This window comes from Rattus norvegicus, chromosome 17 (genome assembly GCF_036323735.1).
Source record: "Rattus norvegicus strain BN/NHsdMcwi chromosome 17, GRCr8, whole genome shotgun sequence".
NCBI lineage: Eukaryota > Metazoa > Chordata > Mammalia > Rodentia > Muridae > Rattus > Rattus norvegicus.
This window is the reverse complement of record NC_086035.1, coordinates 93356011-93375231: the sequence shown is the minus strand read 5'-3', so window position 1 is coordinate 93375231 and position 19221 is coordinate 93356011. Positions and strand designations below refer to the sequence as shown.

At 37.8% G+C, this 19221-nt stretch overlaps 1 protein-coding gene across 2 annotated transcripts in view; it reads right to left on the bottom strand.

Annotated features, from left to right (window-relative positions):
- Lyst (lysosomal trafficking regulator) overlaps nt 1-19221 on the bottom strand; it is a 202142-nt gene that overhangs the window by 52419 nt on the left and 130502 nt on the right. For both annotated transcript variants that reach the window (NM_053518.2, XM_063276780.1), the window contains 4 exons: nt 4502-4678; nt 3451-3527; nt 2893-3081; nt 124-269 (listed from right to left, as the gene is read on the bottom strand). In NM_053518.2, coding sequence (NP_445970.2) covers nt 124-269; nt 2893-3081; nt 3451-3527; nt 4502-4678 — 589 coding nt within the window. The remainder of the gene's footprint in view (nt 1-123; nt 270-2892; nt 3082-3450; nt 3528-4501; nt 4679-19221) is intronic.

Sequence of the window (19221 nt, the reverse complement as noted above, 5' to 3'; positions counted from 1 at the left end):
TATCTAGCAGATATCTTGGGGCACTGAGGTGCCAGACCTAGTGAGGTAAAAGACAACCATACTTTTTTTATTTTTTATATTTATACAACAACACCCACAGGTCAAGGCCAAAGTTACTATTACCTTCCGACTTTTGTCTGTCCCTAAGGAGATACTTATTTGGAATAGTTAAATAGCATCTTTGCAAACGTCTCCTCTCTCGGTTTGGCCCTTCTGTTGGATCCAACTGCCATGAAGTTGGATAGTAGATTGGGTCATACCAGACTGCTCTGCAAGTTGAAATAAAACATCTTAGTGGTCATCAAAGGACTTGAAACCTTAAAATCATAGAGACTGAGTAAATACATACAATGGGTTTATTTAATTACAAAACAATTATTTGTACATCAGAGGAAACATATACATAGGATAAAGACTGACAAAGAAAGTGAATATCTGCCCCTTAGTCCAGTTCCCACGTTCCCCTCTGGAGCAAGGGTAGCTTCCCGTTTCCGGTGTCTACTAGACTTTATTTTCTTTTTCAAAATTTAAAGTAAAAAATTTGTGGTTCTAATTATATCATTTCTTCCCTTCTCCTTCCTCCTTCTAACCCCTCCCACATGCCCTCCTTTGTTCTTTTAAATTCATAATCTCTTTTTAATTATTGTTAAGCACACACAAACATGCACGTGCCTACACTCTCTCTCTCCTGCCCTCCTAAATATATAAATACAGCTTTCTCAGTCTGTATAATGGTACTTGTATGAATATTTTCAGGGATGACCACTTGGTATTGATAACCAATTGTTGTGATCTTCCCTGGGGAAAACTATTTCTCCCACCTCCAGTACTCTTTAGTTGTCTGTGGTTCTTTTTCTAGCATTGAGGCCTCATGATTTAACCCTTTCATGTTAAATTTACTAGAAATTTAAATAGATAAGTTCCTATGATCACAAAACTTTAGCAACACAACACAACAAAGTATATGCAACATGGTTATTATTAGCTAATAATAAAAAAATTCCAAATTTATTTTTTATAGTTCTCATTTTTTCTACTGAACAAAATTAGATCCCTTTCCTGTATATGTCACATCTTAAACATTTAGATAGAAAATGAAAGAAAACAGTAAAATTATACATTTTTTTTGAGAAACCAGATAAAGAAAATCACCCTTAATTCTACTACCCAGAACATTACTTTCTGTCATCATAATGCATCTAGCCATGCTACATTACTCTTTCTTTATTGTTTATTTACTGACTCCTATATTTTGAATCTTTTCCTTAGAAGAGGCTCACTAAAATATTTCCAAGGCAATAAACATTTGTAGAGCTCCTGACATTCACCAACCCAGGTACACTACCACCAAGGTTCTGAGTAACAACAGCTAATGTGCCCAGCCAGCTAGTATTCTGCTGTAGGTACAGGCACAAGAAATAAATCTAAAGAAAAAATGAAAGTATAGCAAATAAGGATTTTAAAAATTAAATTTGCAACTGGGCTTAACGGCACATGCCTGTAACCACAGTAATTGGCATGTGGAGGCAGGAAGACTAAGAATTCAAAGTGTCTCTCAGCTATAAAGCAAGTTCAAGGCTACATGAAACTATCTAAAAGAACCAAAAAAAAAAAAAAAAAACCAAACCAAATAAAATCAAATTACCCTCTGTCAATACTAATTATTTTTCAATGTGTTTTTTAAATCTAATGAACATCAAGACAGTACTAATTTTTTTGCTTTTTTGAACTTCAGGGCTAGTATAATTATACTTTTGTATCTCTGTAAGTTTTCAAAATAATAAAAATATTAATTCTTTTACATACTTTCTGAAAATAAATTTCCTTACCTTTGTAATTAAATATATAAACAGTAGTTAAAATTAAATTCAAAACCACTGATTCTTTTTTTTTTCTGTTGTATGCAAGCTGAGAGTGTTGTCAACTCTTTATAGAGTTGATACTCTAATTTTGCAATTCTTTTTGTTTGTAATTTGTTTGTAATGATTAGTGTATTTTAGAACTCAAATAACACTGACAAGTTTGTTTCTTTCTTTCTTTTCTTTCTTTCTTTCTTTCTTTCTTTCTTTCTTTCTTCCTTTCTCTTTCTCCTTCTTTGTTTCTCCTCCTCTTCCTCCTCTTCTTCTTTTGAGACAGGGTCTCACTATGTAGCTTTGGCTTTCCTGGAAGTCACTACGTAGTTCAGCTGGCTTTGACTTACAAGAGATCAACCTGCCTCTGCCAACCAAGTGCTGGGATGTGCCACCACGCCTGACTGTAACTAGTTATCTCAATTAAATATAAAGAATGATACATTACTTTTCATTTTTGTCACCTACAATTCATCTTTTAAAAAAGATTTATTTTTACATGTATGAGCATTTTTGCTTTGTGTATGAATGTGGATTGCATGTGTACCTAGTGCCTAAGGAGGCTGCAAGACAGTGGTGGGTTCCCTGGAACTGGAGTTCACATGGGTTGTGAACTGCCATTCAGATGCTAGGGAACTGAAACTAGTCCTGTGCAAGAGCAGAGGCCTGATAACCAATGAGCCACCTCTCTAACCCCCTCACAATTCACCTTTAAATAATGTTAATAAAGTCTAAGACAGAAAAAGATCTATTTCTCAATCACATTCTTTTGACAATTTCTCTATCCTTTTGAAAAAAACCTTATTTTAAAATTGAAGTGAATTTTACTATCTGAAAGAGCTACTGCTTCTATGTTTTCTTTCAAGACTTAAAAACCAAAACAAAATGAAAAGCCTCCTTATGTGGTTATTCTTGAAGAATAAAAAGAAGTCTAGATAAAAAGTTTTGATAAATAATTTTATAAATGTGAATTCTAAAATAAAAAACACTATTTAACATCACATATTAAAGCTGTGCTCAGACACGTGTTCCCAGTACACACCTGTCATGTGTCAGCTGCTGGATGAGTTCCTGCCAGTGTCTGCTGGCACTCAGGTCAACTTTGTACATCCCTCTGATGTGCTGAATCACTTTTTTCCTTTCAAGTCCTTGGGAAAGAGATACAGCCTGGGTGATATCTGCAGCTATTTTAGATATATCCTTGGATTTTAAATCGAGCCTCTGGAAGAGACTAAACAAACAAGATTGTTCCAAAGTTAAGTATTCATTAAACATTAAATAATATTTTAATAGTACATCTGAGGTTAGGGTACAGCTCAGTGGTACTTGAGTCCCATCTCCAGTATAATACACACACACACACACACACACAGAGAGAGAGAGAGAGAGAGAGAGAGAGAGAGAGAGAGAGAGAGAGGAGAGAGAGAGAGAGAGAGAGAGAGAGAGATATTCAAACACACACATAGATACAAACACATATGCATATATACAAACAAAGTAACCCCACAAGTTTCCGAACTCAAACCTAAAGGAGAAAAGAGGCTGAATGTCCGGAGCCGACGGGCCTGGAAGGATAGGACTCTGGACGATGGTAACGCACCTCTGCTGGTTGTTGCTCACTGTCTTCTGCCACGCAACTTTACTCACACTCTCTTCACTGTCATATTTCTTTTGCTCCTAAAAGATTGAAACATTAATATATAAAACTTACTCTCTGTTTTCTTTTCTTTTCTTTTTTGAGGCAGGATTTCATGTATGGCACTGAACTTCCTATGTAAGCAAGGGCGACCATAAACTCCTGATCCTCCTGTTTCGTCTTCCCTAGTACTAAGACTACAGGCAAATACCACCACACCCAGGGCTTCAGGTCAACACTCTACAAGCTGATCAATATTCTGAGCTCCTAAACTTGTTATTTCTCATATAATATTGACACCAAGTCTAACAAAGTAATTTTGAAACTAAGTTAGTTATTTCCAAGAAACCAGACTATAGAAATAAGTAACCCACTTTATAATATTATAATTTCCATGTTTTTTGGTACAGTTTGAACATTAAAATATTAGCAAAATACTTAACTAGGTTTCCCAGCCTCCTGAGTTTACATAGCTATCTGCTCATTTCACTTGCTTGTTAAAGAATCCTTAAGTCCGGGTATGTTTCCACTTCCTTGTCACTACAAAAATCTTCCCTTCATGAGGATACAGCAATTGTTGCTCTTGCCAAGGACTAGGGTTCATTTCCCAGCACCCTCACAATGACTCACAACCTCCTTTAACTCCAATTCCTCTTCAGATCTCCAAGATTGCTGCACACATGTGATACACAGACTTATATGCAGGCAAAACATCCATATACATAAAATAAATAAATCTTAAAAATAATACTTCCTTCATTGAAGGCTATAGATAATGGGTGACAAGAACTAAAGAGTGTTGAAAACTCCCCAAAATATGTCTATTTTTTCCTTCTCTGATCAAAAAAAATTTTTTAGCAAAAATGAAAGAATAATTGTAAGCTATTATCAATGATTTCAGCTCAGTATGCAGTGACATTCTAAATGTCACTAACAATGAAACAAATCTTTCAGTTACTGTGCTAAGTGCACTCAACAGGATTTCTAAAACAACAACTCTGATTGGTAGACTCACCTCTTTGATAATCTTAATGAGCTCTGGTTTGGAAGGGGCACTGGGAGGGATGCACTTGTGGCCACATAACTTTAGAGCATTCATAAGCAGTTCTGCCGTGTCCATTTCTTCTTCATTTAACTCATCTTGATGGTTATGTATCAGCTCTGACAAATACAAAACCAACTTGGCTCCATGCTTTAAAAATAAGTAATAAGGCTTTAGTTACAAAGATTTTTATTTCTTACATTTAAATTATTTAATAATAAATTTAATTATATTTGTTTTTATTTTAAATTATTTAATGATAATTTAAATATATTTCTAAAGTTAGTTGATTGGGTCAGATTTAATATAACTATAAAAGACATGATAGACTAGATGAAGAAATTTAATAATGTATTAGGTATTTGATATTAGAGAATTATTCCTAATTTTATTAAATAATAGGAAAAAAGTACTTTTAAAAGTAATATAAACGATGTTTTGAAGCTGGCGCCCAAACCTCGCTGTCCCAGCCCACAGCTCTCTGCTCCCAAACCCAGTGGGAGAGAGAGCTAATTGCCCAGAAGTGTGGGCAATCCTGAGACTACAGGGCAGGAGAGACTGTCACTTCTGTCCACCTTTGCCCACATCCTTGGCCCAAGAGAAACTGTCTGTATACTGCCTCTGGGCACAGGAAGATTGGAGCAGTCAAGCTGCAGGAGCCCTGTGGTCCAGACTGCACCTGGATTTGAAAGGACCCAGTCAAGCAGCTCCCTGCACCCAAATCCCGTGGAAGGGAGAGCTAGACCTTCAGAGGGGCAGACACACCTGGGAAACAAGAGGAGACTACTCTCTGCCCACATTTCTGACTCTATAGGAAAACACCTAGTGCCATCTGGGCCGCCTGTGCACAGGGACCTCGGAGCAGTAGGGGCAGGCCCTTCTGGTTCCCGCCCACAGGGATAGCTGAAAGCCAGTGGACAAGAACCACTACACATCTGAGAGCACAACACTCTGTTCCCATAAATGGCTGAAAGAAAAGAGGAAAACAGTTCTACAGCACTCCTGACACACAGGCCTATAGGAAGGTCAAGGCACTGTCAGAAAGAGCAAAACAAGGTAACACCGGAGACAACCTGATGGTGAGAGGCAAGCACAAGAACCCAAGCAACAGAAACCAAGACTACATGGCATCATCAGAGCCCAATTCTCCCACCAAAGCAAACAATGAATATCCAAACATACCAGAAAAGCAAGATCTAGATTTAAAATCAAATTTGATCATGATTATGGAGGACTTTAAGAAAGACATAAAGAACTCCCTTAGAGAAATGCAGGAAAACACAAGTAAACAAGTAGAAGCCTTTATAGAGGAAACACAAAAATCCCTGAAAGAACTACGGGAAAACACAATCAAACAGGTGAAGGAATTGAAAATGGAAATAGAAATGATAAAGAAATCACAAAGGGAGACAATCCTGGAGACAGAAAACCTAGGAAAGAGATCAGGAGTCATAGACACAAGCATCACCAACAGAATACAAGAGATAGAAGAGAGAATCTCAGGTGCAGAAGATTCCATAGAAATCATCGACACAACTGTCAAAGATAATGTAAAATGCAAAAAGCTACTGGCACGAAACATACAGGAAATCCAGGACACAATGAGAAGATCAAACCTAAGGATGATAGGCATAGAAGAAAGTGAAGACTCCCAACTTAAAGGGCCAAAAATATATTCAACAAAATTATAGAGGAAAAATTCCCTACGCTAAAGAAAGAGATGCCCATAAACATACAAGAAGCCTACAAAACTCCAAATAGATTGGACCAGAAAAGAAACACCTCCCGTCACATAATAGTCAAAACACCAAATGCACAAAACAAAGAAAGAATATTAAAATCAGTAAGGGAAAAAGGTCAAGTAACATATAAAGGCAGACCTATCAGAATCACACCAGACTTTTCGCCAGAAACTATGAAGGCCAGAAGATCCTGGACTGATGTCATACAGACCCTAAGAGAACACAAATGCCAGCCCAGGTTACTGTATCCAGCAAAACTCTCAATTAACATAGATGGAGAAACCAAGATATTCCATGACAAAACCAAATTTACACAATATCTTTCTACAAATCCAGCACTACAAAGGACAATAAATGGTAAAGCCCAACACAAGAAAGCAAGCTACACCCTTGAAAAAGCAAAAAAACTAATCTTTTTGCAACAAAACAAAGAGAAGAAAAGCACATAAACATAATCTCACCTTCAAATATGAAGATAACAGGAAGCAACAATCACTATTCCGTAATATCTCTCAACATCAATGGACTCAATTCCCCAATAAAAAGACACACATTAACAAACTGGATACATAATGAGGACCCAGCATTTTTCTGCCTACAGGAAATACACCTCAGAGAAAAAGACAGACACTACCTCAGAGTAAAAGGCTGGAAAACAACTTTCTAAGCAAATGGTCTGAAGAAGCAAGCTGGAGTTGCCATTCTAATATCAATCCATTTTCAACCAAAAGTCATCAAAAAAGATAAAGAAGGACATTTCATATTCATCAAAGGAAAAATCCACCAAGATGAACTCTCAATCCTAAATATCTATGCTCCAAATGCAAGGGCACCTACATACATAAACGAAACCTTACTAAAGCTCAAAGCACACATTGCACCTCACACGATAATAGTAGGAGATTTCAACACCCCACTCTCATCAACAGACAGATCATGGAAACAGAAATTAAACAAAGACATAGACAGACTAACAGAAGTTATGAACCAAATGGACTTAACAAGACATTTATAGAACATTCTATCCTAAAACAAAAGGATATACCTTCTTCTCACCACCTCATGGTACTTGCTCCAAAATTGACCATATAATTGGTCACAAAACAGGCCTCAACAGATAAAGAAAAATAATCCCATGCGTCCTATCAGACCACCACGGGCTAAAGCTGGTCTTCAATAACAATAAGGAAAGAACGCCCACGTATACATGGAAGTTGAACAATGCTCTACTCAATGATAACCTGGTCAATGGAGAAATAAAGAAAGAAATTAAAGACTTATTAGAATTTAATGAAAATGAAGGTACAACATAGCCAAACTTATGGGACACAATGAAAGCTGTGCTAAGAGGAAAACTCACAGCTCTGAGTGCCTGCAGAAAAAAACAGGAGAGAGCATATATCAGCAGCTTGACAGCTCATCTAAAAGCTCCAGAACAAAAAGAAGCATAGACACACAGGAGGAGTAGAAGGCAGGAAATAATCAAACTCAGAGCTGAAATTAACCAAGTAAAAACAAAAAGGACTATACAAAGAATGAATAGAACCAAAAGCTGGTTCTTTGAGAAAATCAACAAGACAGATAAACCCTTAGCCAGACTAAACAGAGGACACAGAGAGTGTGTCCGAATTAACAAAATCAGAAATGAAAAGGGAGACATAACAACAGAGTCAGAGGAAATTCAAAAATCATCAGATCCTACTACCAAAGCCTATATTCAACAAAACTTGAAAATCCGGAGGAAATGGACAATTTCCTAGACAAATACCAGGTACCAAAGTTAAATCAGGAACAGATAAACCATTTAAACAACCACATAACTCCTAAAGAAATAGAAGCAGTCATTAAAAGTCTCTCAACCAAAAAGAGCCCAGGCCCAGATGGCCCATGCAGAATTCTATCAGACCTTCATAGAAGACCTCATACCAATACTATCCAAACTATTCTACAAAATTGAAACAAATGGAGTGCTACTGAATTCCTTCTATGAAGCCACAATGTATCTTATACCTAAACCACACAAAGACCCAACAAAGAAAGAGAACTTCAGACCAATTTCTCTTATGAATATTGATGTAAAAATACTCAATAAAATACTTGCAAACTGAATCCAAGAACACATCAAAACAATCATCCACCATGATCAAGTAGGCTTCATTCCAGAGATGCAGGGATGGTTTAATATACGGAAAACCATCAACGTGATCCATTATATAAACAAACTGAAAGAACAGAACCACATGATCATTTCACTAGATGCTGAGAAAGCATTTGACAAAATTCAACACCCCTTCATGATAAAAGTCCTGGAAAGAACAGGAATTCAAAGCCCATACCTAAACATAGTAAAAGCCATATACAGCAAACCAGTAGCTAACATTAAACTAAATGGAGAGAAATTTGAAGCAATCCCACTAAAATCAGGGACTAGACAAGGCTGCCCACTCTCTCCCTACTTATTCAATATAGTTCTCAAAGTCCTAGCCAGAGCAATCAGACAGCTAAAAGAGATCAAAGAATACAGATGGGAAAGGAAAAAGTCAAAATATCACTATTTGCAGATGATATGATAGTATATTTAAGTGATCCCAAAAGTCCCACCAGAGAACTACTAAAGTTGATAAACACCTTCAGCAAAGTGGTTGGGTATAAAATTAACTCAAATAAACCAGTAGCCTTCCTCTAGACAAAAGAGAAACAAGCCGAGAAAGAAATTAGGGAAACGACACCCTTCATAATAGTCCCAAATAATATAAAATACCTCGGTATGACTTTAACCAAGCAAGTGAAAGATCTGTATGATAAGAACTTCAAGCCTCTGAAGAAAGAAATTGAAGAAGACCTCAGAAGATGGAAAGATCTCCCATGCTCATGGATTGGCAGGATTAATATAGTAAAAATGGCCATTTTACCAAAAGTGATCTACAGATTCAATGCAATCCCATCAAAATTCCAACCCAATTCTTCATAGATTTAAACAGAACAATTTGCAAATTCATCTGGAATAACAAAAAACCCAGGATAGCTAAAACTATTCTCAACAATAAAAGGACTTCTTGGGGAATCACTATCCCTGAACTCAAGCAGTATTACAGAGCAATAGTGATAAAAATTGTATGGTATTGGTACAGAGAGAGGCAGATAGACAAGTGGAATAGAATTGAAGACCCAAGAATGAACCCACACACCTATGGTCACATGATTTTTGACAAAGGAGCCAAAACCATCAAATGGAAAAAAGATAGCATTTTCAACAAATGGTGCTGGTTCAACTGTAGGTCAGCATGTAGAAGAATGCAGATTGATCTATTTTTATCAACCTGTACAAAGTTTAAGTCCAAGTGGATCCAGGACCTCCATATCAAACCAGATACACTCAAACTAATAGAAGAAAAAGTGGGGAAGAATCTTGAACACATGTGCCCTGGAGAAAATTTCCTGAACAAAACACCAATGGCTTATGCTCTAAGATCAAGAATCAACAAATGGGATCTCATAAAGCTACAAAGCTTCTGTAAGGCAAAGGAAATGGCAACCAAGAGATTGGGAAAAGATCTTTACCAATCTTATAAGAGATAGAGGGCTTATATCCAAAATATATAAAGAACTCACAAAGTTAGGCCGCAGGGAGACAAATAACCCTATTAAAAATGGGGTTCAGAGCTAAACAAAGAATTCTCAGCTGAGGAATATCGAATGGCTGAGAAGCACTTAAAGAAATGTTCAACATCTTTAGTTATAAGGGAAATGCAAATCAAAACAACCCTGAGATTCCACCTCACACCACTGAGAATGGCTAAGATCAAAAACTCAGGTAACAGCAGATGCTGGCAAGGATGTGGAGAAAGAGGAACACTCCTCCATTGTTGGTGGGATTGCCGACTGGTACAACCACTGTGGAAATCAGTCTGGAGGATCCCCAGAAAATTGGACATTGAACTACCTGAGAACCCAGCTATACCTCTCTTGTGCATATACCCAAAAGATGCCCCAACATATAAAAAAGACACATGCTCCATTATGTTCATAGCAGCCTTATTTATAATAGCCAGAAGCTGGAAAGAACCCAGACCCCCTTCAACAGAGGAATGGATACAGAAAATGTGGTACATCTACACAGTGGAATATTACTCAGCTATCAAAAACAATGACTTTATGAAATTCATAGGCAAATGGATGGAACTGGAAAATATCATCCTGAGTGAGGTAACCCAATCACAGAAAAACACACATCGTATGCACTCATTGAAAAGTGGATATTAGCCCAAATGTTTGAATTACCCTAGATGCACAGAACACATGAAATTCAAGACGGATGATCAAAATGCGATGCTTCACTTCTTCTTTAAAAAAAGGAACAAGAATACCCTTAGGAGGGGATAGGGAGGCAAAGTTTAGAACAGAGACTGAAGGAACGCCCATTTAGAGCCTGCCCCATATGTGGCCCATACATATACAGCCACCAAACTAGATAAGATGGATAAAGCAAAGAAGTGCAGGCCGACAGGAGCCGATGTAGATCTCTCCTGAGAGACACAGCCAGAATATGGCAAATACATAGGTGAATGCCAGCAGCAAACCACAGAACTGAGAATGGGACCCCCATTGAAGGATTCAGAGAAAGGACTGAAAGAGCTTGAAGGGGCTCGAGACCCCATATGAACAACAATGCCAACCAACCAGAGCTTCCAGGGACTAAGCCACTACCCAAAGACTATACATGGACTGACCCTGGACTCTGACCTCATAGGTAGCAATGAATAGCCTAGTAAGAGCACCAGTGGAAAGGGAAGCCCTTGGTCCTGCCAAGACTGAACCCCCAGTGAACGTGATTGCTGGGGGGAGGGTGGTAATGGGGGGAGGATGAGGAGGGCAATACTCATATAGAAGGGGAGGGATAGGGGTTAGGGGAATGTTGGCCAGGAAACTGGGAAAGGGAATAACAATCGAAATGTAAATAAGAAATACACAAGTTAATAAAGATGGGGGAAAAAAAGATGACACCTATGTGAGAACGATACTGTATAATATTAAATCTATATTCAATATGAGGGTTATGTGGTAGTTACCATATTATTCTAATTCTATGTATTAGGAAATCTTTCATAAAAGGCTGAAATCAAGCAATCTAGTTACCCAACTTCTGGGGAGAACAAGTTAAGGAAAAATAGAAAATAAATTGGGGATAAAGGAAAAGGCAAGACCACCAAGCTAGAAGAGAAATCTATCTTTTAACCTTAAAGTAGAAGGGCATCTCCAACCCCTTTCCTCTGAGTTTCTCTCAGTAGAAGATGGTGAGACATCTGGAACAAAAGACTGTGTCCAGCTTGTTAACACTGAATGTCTCGGTTCTTCATGGGCGTCAAGGGGAGGGTTGGGGTGGGCCAGGCTATGAGTAGACCTGAAGCCTGAGTTCCTGCGGTGATAACAGCTGTCTTTGGAAGTGCAAACTTAAACCAAATTGTGGTTCCTAGTTTTGTTGGGTAGGCCTTCATGTTCTGTCTATCACATCTGTTTGTCACATGTATATAAATATTAGACAATAATTATGCCAACAAACTGAACACATGTCCTTTACTTTAGAAATCTTCATTGATACAAACATCACTGAATTTAGCTTTACGGCATTTTAAAGCATGAACTGAATTAAATGTCAACAAATGGTTCAAGAAATGATTACGTCTTAGATGATATTTAAACTAACATGCTGAATCATATTATGTTGCTAAAAGCCTCAGATTCGCAACCGTGGAAGCAGCAAAGCTTATTTCAATGTAGCATTTTAAATTAGTCAGAAGACAGCTGCTACCTGACCAAAAGAGGAAAAGCAGCAGATGCTGTGAGAGTAAAAGCACTGAAGAGCTGGCAAATAAAAGGGTTCATGACGGGAGTCTTTTTTATGTGTCTTTAAAGTAGTGCTCACTCGTTTATAACGTTAAACGATTTCAGTTCAGTATGCAGTGACATTCTAAATTATCTTTTAAGAAGAAACTATCTGGGGAAAAAGCCAAGAGCAGCGGCTCACACTTCAGTATTTGCAGGCTAAGGCAGAAGATTGCTCCAGTTGCTGGATAGTTGGGGTACAAAATGATAATATGCAAAGAAACACCTGCTTTTCTCAATGACTAAGTTGTTTCTAAAATGTCATTTTATGTCCTTTGATCAACAGTTTATTGATGAGAAAAGGTATTAGGATTCATGTGAAAAGATTCTTTTTTTAGTCCTCAAAAACTAGACCTCTTGAGAGACAAAAGGATAACTTTAGCCCACAAGTTTAAGATCTGCCTGCACAATACAGTTTCACCTCAAAAAACCAAAATGAAACAAACTGACTTAAGAAACTGAATCTATTATAAATCTTTAAAAAATAACAACAGTATATAAAAGTAAAATTTTGAGTGAAGGTTCTCAGAATGAAGTATTTTGAATGTTCTAAAGGAAGGGAGGTCAGAAGAAATACAGGGTGAGCTAATCAAGGGCTAAGTGGTGACAAAGGGGAGGGCCCTGTTCATGGTGAGCCTCGGAGAACTGAAAGAGGCCGCAAGGGGCAGCAACAAGAAACTATCATGAAAGGAAGAGAACTCATCACAAAGGAGCTGAATGGAGAAAAGCAACTGTGAGCTCTCCAACCTAGAAGGCCATCAGAACAAAGCCTGTATGCAGCCTTGAAAAGGCATAAAAAACTTTCCTACAGAGGACATGCAGTCTGCCAAAGAACAAGAAGAGTGAAGGGCTCTCAACAACAAACGGACTCAGCAGGTTGTGTATATATATATATATATATATATATATATATATATATATATATATATTTATGTATACATATACACATACATGGAACAATAATAACCAAAGACAAGGAGCCTATGAAGTTGAGAGTGGGAGGAGGGAAACAGGGAGGGACTGGAGAGAAAGAGCAATATAATTAGATTTTTAAACCTGCATTAAAAAGGAAAATTATTCACAATGTGGCAACAAGTAACCACAAAAGACATTTTAAGAATTCAAATACTTTTGCTACAATAATTGGCCAAAGAGGGACCTGCCAGGAGACCGCAGGGTTTAGGAACTGCAGAGCAACTGGAAACAGGATCTTTCCAATCTCTATCCACGCCCTGCAGTTAACCCTGTGGCACAGCTCAACATACCCAAATCCCGCCCGTAGAGAGCTGGTCTCCCAGGAGTGCTCACACACCTAATATCACAGGCTCCCCGGCTCACAGGAGGGACAGGCTCCAGTCAGAGATAGCAAGACCAACTAACACCAGAGATAACCAGATGGCCAGAGGCAAGAGCAAGAACCTAAGCAACAGAAACCAAGGCTATTTGACATCATCAGAACCCAATTCTCCCTCTACAGCAAGTCCTGGATACCCCAACACATTGGAAAAGCAAGATTTGGATTTAAAATCATATCATATGATGACAGAGGTCTTTAAGAAGGACAAAAATAACTTCCTTAAAGAAATACAGGAGAACACAGGTAAACAAGTACAAGCCTTTAAAGAGGAAACACAAAAATCCCTTAAAGAATTATAGGAAAACATAACCAAACAGGTGAAGAAATTGAACAAAACCATCCAGGATCTAAAAATGGAAATAGAAACAGTAAAGAAAACACAAAGGGAGACAACACTGGAGAAAGAAAATGTAGAAAAGAGATCAGAAGTCATAGATGCGAGCATTACCAACAGAATACAAGAGATAAAAGAATCTCGGGGGCAGAAGATACCATAGGAAAGATTGACACAATAGTCAAAGAAAATGCAAAAAGCTCTTGACCCAAAATATCCAGGAAATCCAGGACACAATCAGAAGACCAAACCTAAGGATAATAGTTATAGAAGATTCCCAACTTAAAGGGTCAGTAAACATCCTCAACCGAATTATAGAAGAAAACTTCCTTAACCTAAAGAAAGAGATGCCCATAAACATACAAGAAGCCTACAGAACTCCAAATAGATTGGACCAGAAGAGAAATTCCTCCCGTTGCACAATAGTTAAAACACCAAATGCACAAAACAAAGAAAGACTATTAAAAGCAGTAAGGGAAAAAGGGCAAGTGACATATAAAGGCAGATCTATAAGAATTACACCAAACTTCTTACCAGGAACTCTAAAAGATCATGGGCAGATGTCATACAGACCCTAAGAGAACACAAATGCCAGCCCAGGCTACTATACCTGGCAAAACTCTCAATTATCATAAATGGAGAAACCAAGATATTCCATGACAAAAACCAAATTTACACAGTAGCTTTACACAAATCCCAATTTACAAAATATAATAGATGGAAAACTCCAATACAAGGAGGGAAACTGCACCCTAGAAAAAGCAAGAAAGTAGTCTACTTTAAAAAAAACCCAAAGAAGATACCAACACAAACAAAATTCCACTTCCAACAACAAAAATAACAGAAAGCAACAAATCACTTTTCCTTAATATCTCTCAACATCAATGGACACAATTCCCTAATAAAAAGACATAGATTAACAAACTGGATATGTAAAGAGGACCCTGCATTTTGCTGCATGCAGGAAATGCACCTCAGTGACAAAAACAGACACTGCCTCAGAGTAAATGGCTGCAAAACAATTTTCCAAGCAAACAAATGGTCCCAAGAAATAAGCTGGAGTAGCCATTCTAATATTGGATAAAATCAACTTTTAACCAAAAATTATCAAAAAATATAAGGAAGGACACTTCATACTCATCAAAGAAAAAACCTACTAAGATAAACTCTCAATTCTGAAGATCTATGCTACAAATCCAAGGGTACCCACATTCATAAAAGAAATTTTACTAAAGTTCAAAGCACACATTGCACCTCACACAATAACAGTGGAAGACCTCAGCACACCACTCTCATCAATGGACAGATCATGGAAACAGAAACTAAACAGAAACACAGCAAAACTAACAGAAGTTATGAACCAAATGGATATAACAGATGCCTATAGAACATTTCATCATAAAACAAAAGAGTATAAATTCTTCTTAGCACCTCATGGTACCTTATCCAAAATTGACCACATAATCAGTCACAAAACAGGCCTCAACAGATACAAGAATATTTAAATAATCCCATGCATCCTATCAGATTACCATGGTCTAAGGCTGGTCTTCAATAACAACAAAAACAACAGAAAGCCAACATATACACGGAAGCTGAACAATGTTCTACTCAATGATAACTTGGTCAAGGAAGAAATAAAGAAATTAAAGGCTTTTAGAATTTAATGAAAATGAAGTCACAACATACCCAAACTTACAGGACACAATGAAAGCAGTGCTAAGAGGAAAATTCATAGCTCTGAGTGCCTCCAAAAGCAAACTGGAGAGAGTATGCTCTAGTAACTTGACAGCACATCTGAAAGCTCTAGAACAAAAAGAGCAAATACAACCAAGAAGAGTAGACAGCAGGGAATAATCAAACTCAGAGCTGAAATCAACCAAGTAGGAATAAAAAGAACTACACAAAGAATCAACAAAACCAGGATCTGATACTTTGAGGAAATCAACAAGATAGATAAATCCTTAGCCAGACAAACTAGAGCACACAAAGTATCCAAATTAACAAAATCAGAAATGGAAAGGGAGACATAACAACAGAATCTGAGGAAACCCAAAAAATCATCAAGTCTACTCAGTAAAACTGGAAAATCTGGATGAAATGGACAAATTTCTAGGCAGATAACAGGTACCAAAGTTAAATCAGGATCAGATAAACCATCTAAACCATCCCATAACCCCTAAAGAAATAGAAGCAGTCGATAAAAGTCTCCCAAACCAACAAAAGACCAGGACCAGATGGGTTTAGTGTAGAATTCTATCAGACCTTCAAAGAAGACACAATATCATCAATACTCTTCAAACTATTCCGCAAAACAGAAGCAGAAGGAACACTACCCAATTCGTTCTATGAAGCCACAATTACACTCATACCTAAACCACACAAAGACCCAACAAAGAAAGAGAACTTCAGACCAATTTCCCTTATGAATATTGATGCAAAAATACTGAATAAAATTATTGTAAACCAAATCCAAGAACACATCAAAATGATCATCCACCATGATTAAATAGGCTTCATCCCAGGGATGCAGGAATGGTTCAATATATGGAAAGCCATCAACATAATCCACTATATAAACAAACTCAATGAAAAAAAACCTCACATGATCATTTCACTAGATGCTGAGAAAGCATTTGAAAAAATTCAACATCCCTTCATGATAAAAGTCTAGGAAAGATGAGGAATTCAAGGCCAAAACCTAAACATAATAAAAGCAATATACCGCAAACCAGTAGCCAACACCAACTTAAATGGAGAGAAACTTGAAGCAATCGCACTGAAATCAGGTAATAGACAAGACTAACAACTCTCTCCCCACCTGTTCAATATAGTACTCAAAGTCCTAACCAGAGCAATTAGACAACAAAAGGAGGTCAAAAGGATACAGATTGGAAAAGAAGAAGTCAAAATATCACTATTTGCAGATGATAAGATAGCATACTTAAGTGACCCCAAAAATTCCACCAGAGAACTACTTAGCCTGATAAACACCTTGAGCAAAGTGTCGGGGTATAAAATTAAGCCAAATCAGTAGCCTTCCTCTATTTAAAGGAAAAACAGGCTGAGAAATTATGGAAACAATACCCTTCACAAGAGTCACAAATAATATAAAATACCTTAGTGTGACTCTAACCAAGCAAGTGAAAGATCTGTATGACAAGAACTTCAATTCTCTGAAGAAAGAAATTGAAGATCTCAGAAGATGGAAGGACCACCCACACTCATGGATTAGCAGGACTAATATAGTAAAAATGTCCATTTTGCCCAAAGCAATCTACAGATTCAATGAAATCCCCATCAAAATTCCAACTCAATTCTTCATGGAGTTAGAATGATCAATTTGCAAATTCATTTGGAATAACAAAAAACCCAGGATAGCAAAAACTATCCTCAACAATAAAAGAATTCCTGACCTCAAGCAGTATTATAGAGCAATAGTCATAAAAACTGTATAGTATTGGTACAGAGACAGGCAGGTAGATCAATGAAATAGAATTGAAGACCCAGAAATAATCCCCACATCTATGGTCATTTGACCTTTGACAAAGGCACTAAAACCATCCAGTGGAAAATAGACAGCATTTTCAACAAATGGTGCTGGTTCAACTGGAGGTCAGCATGTAGAAGAATGCAAATCGATCCATTCTTATTGTCTCATACAAAGCTCAAGTCCAAGTGTATCAATGATCTCCACATAAAACCAGATACACTGAAACTAATAGAAGAGAAAGTAGGGAAGAGCCTCGAACACATGGGCACAGTGAAAAATTTCCTGAACAAAATACCAATAGCTTATGTTCTAATATCAACAATCCACAGATAGAACCTCATCAAACTGCAAAGCTTCTGTAAGGCAAAGGGCACTGTCAATGGGACAAAACAGCAACCAACAGATTGGGAAAAGATCTTTATCAATCCTACATCTAATAGAGGTTTAACATCCAGTATATACAAAGAACTCAAGAAGTTAGACTTGAGAGAACCAATAACCCTATTAAAAATAGAGAACAGAGCTAAATGAAGAATTCTCCACTGAAGAATACTAAATAGCCAAAAAGCACCTAAAGAAATGTTCAACATCCTTAGTCATCAGGGAAATGCAAATCAAAACAACGCTGAAATACCACCTCACACCAGTCAGAATGGCTAAGATCAAAAACTCAGGTGACAGCAGATGCTGGCAAGGATGTGGAGAAAGAGGAACACTCCTCCATTGTTGTTGGTGGGATTGCAAATGGGTATAACCATACTGGAAATCAGTCTGGAGGTTCCTCAGAAAATTGAACATAGTACTACCTGAGACCCCAGCTGTACCACTCCTGGGTATATACCCAAAAGATGTTCTAACATATACAAAGTCACATGTTCTACTATGTTCATAGCAGCCTTATTTATAATAGCCAGAAGCTGGAAAGAACCCAGATGTCCTTCAACAGAGGAATGGATACAGAAAACATGGTACATTTACACAATGGAGTACTATTCAGCTATTAAAAACAGTAAGTACATGGAATTGTTAGGCAAATGGATGGAACTAGAAAATATCATCCTGAGTGAGGTAACCCAATCACAAAAGAACACACATGGTATGCACTCACTGATAAGTGGATATTAGCCCAAAATCTCAGAATACCCAAGATACAATTTACAGACCACATGAAGCTCAAGAAGAAGGAAGAGCAAAGTGTGGATGCTTCAGTGCTTCTTAGAAGGGGAAACAACATACTCACAGGAGAAAATAGGGAGACAAAGTATGAAGCAGAGACTGAAGGAAAGGCTATCCAGAGACTGCCTGACCTGGGGATCCATCCTATACACAGTCACCAAACCCAGACACTATTGTGTATACCAAGAAGTGCTTGCTGACAGGAGCTTGATAGAGCTGTCTCCTGAGAGGCTCTGCTAGAACCTGACAAATACAGATTAAGATAAGATGCTCACAGCCAACCATTGGACTGAGCATGGAGTCCCAATGGAGGAGTTAGAGAAAGAACTGAAGGAGCTGAAGGGATTTGCAACCCTTAGGAAGAACAACAATCAACCAACCAGATCCCCACCTCTCCCCAGATCTCCCAGGGACTAAACCACCAACCAAAGAGTACACATGGAGCGACCCATGGCTCTAGCACATATGTAGCAGAGGATGACCTTGTCGGGCATCAATGGGAGGAGAGCCCCTTGGTCCTTGGAAGGCTTGATGCCCCAGGGTAGGGGAATGCCAGGCCAGGGAGGCAGGAGTGTGTTGGTGTATGTAGGAGCACCCTCATAGAAGCAGGGGGAGGTAGGATGGGATAGGGGTTTCCAGAGGGGAAACCGTGAAAGGAGATACCATTTGAAATGTATATAAATAAAATATGAAATTAAAAAAGAGTTA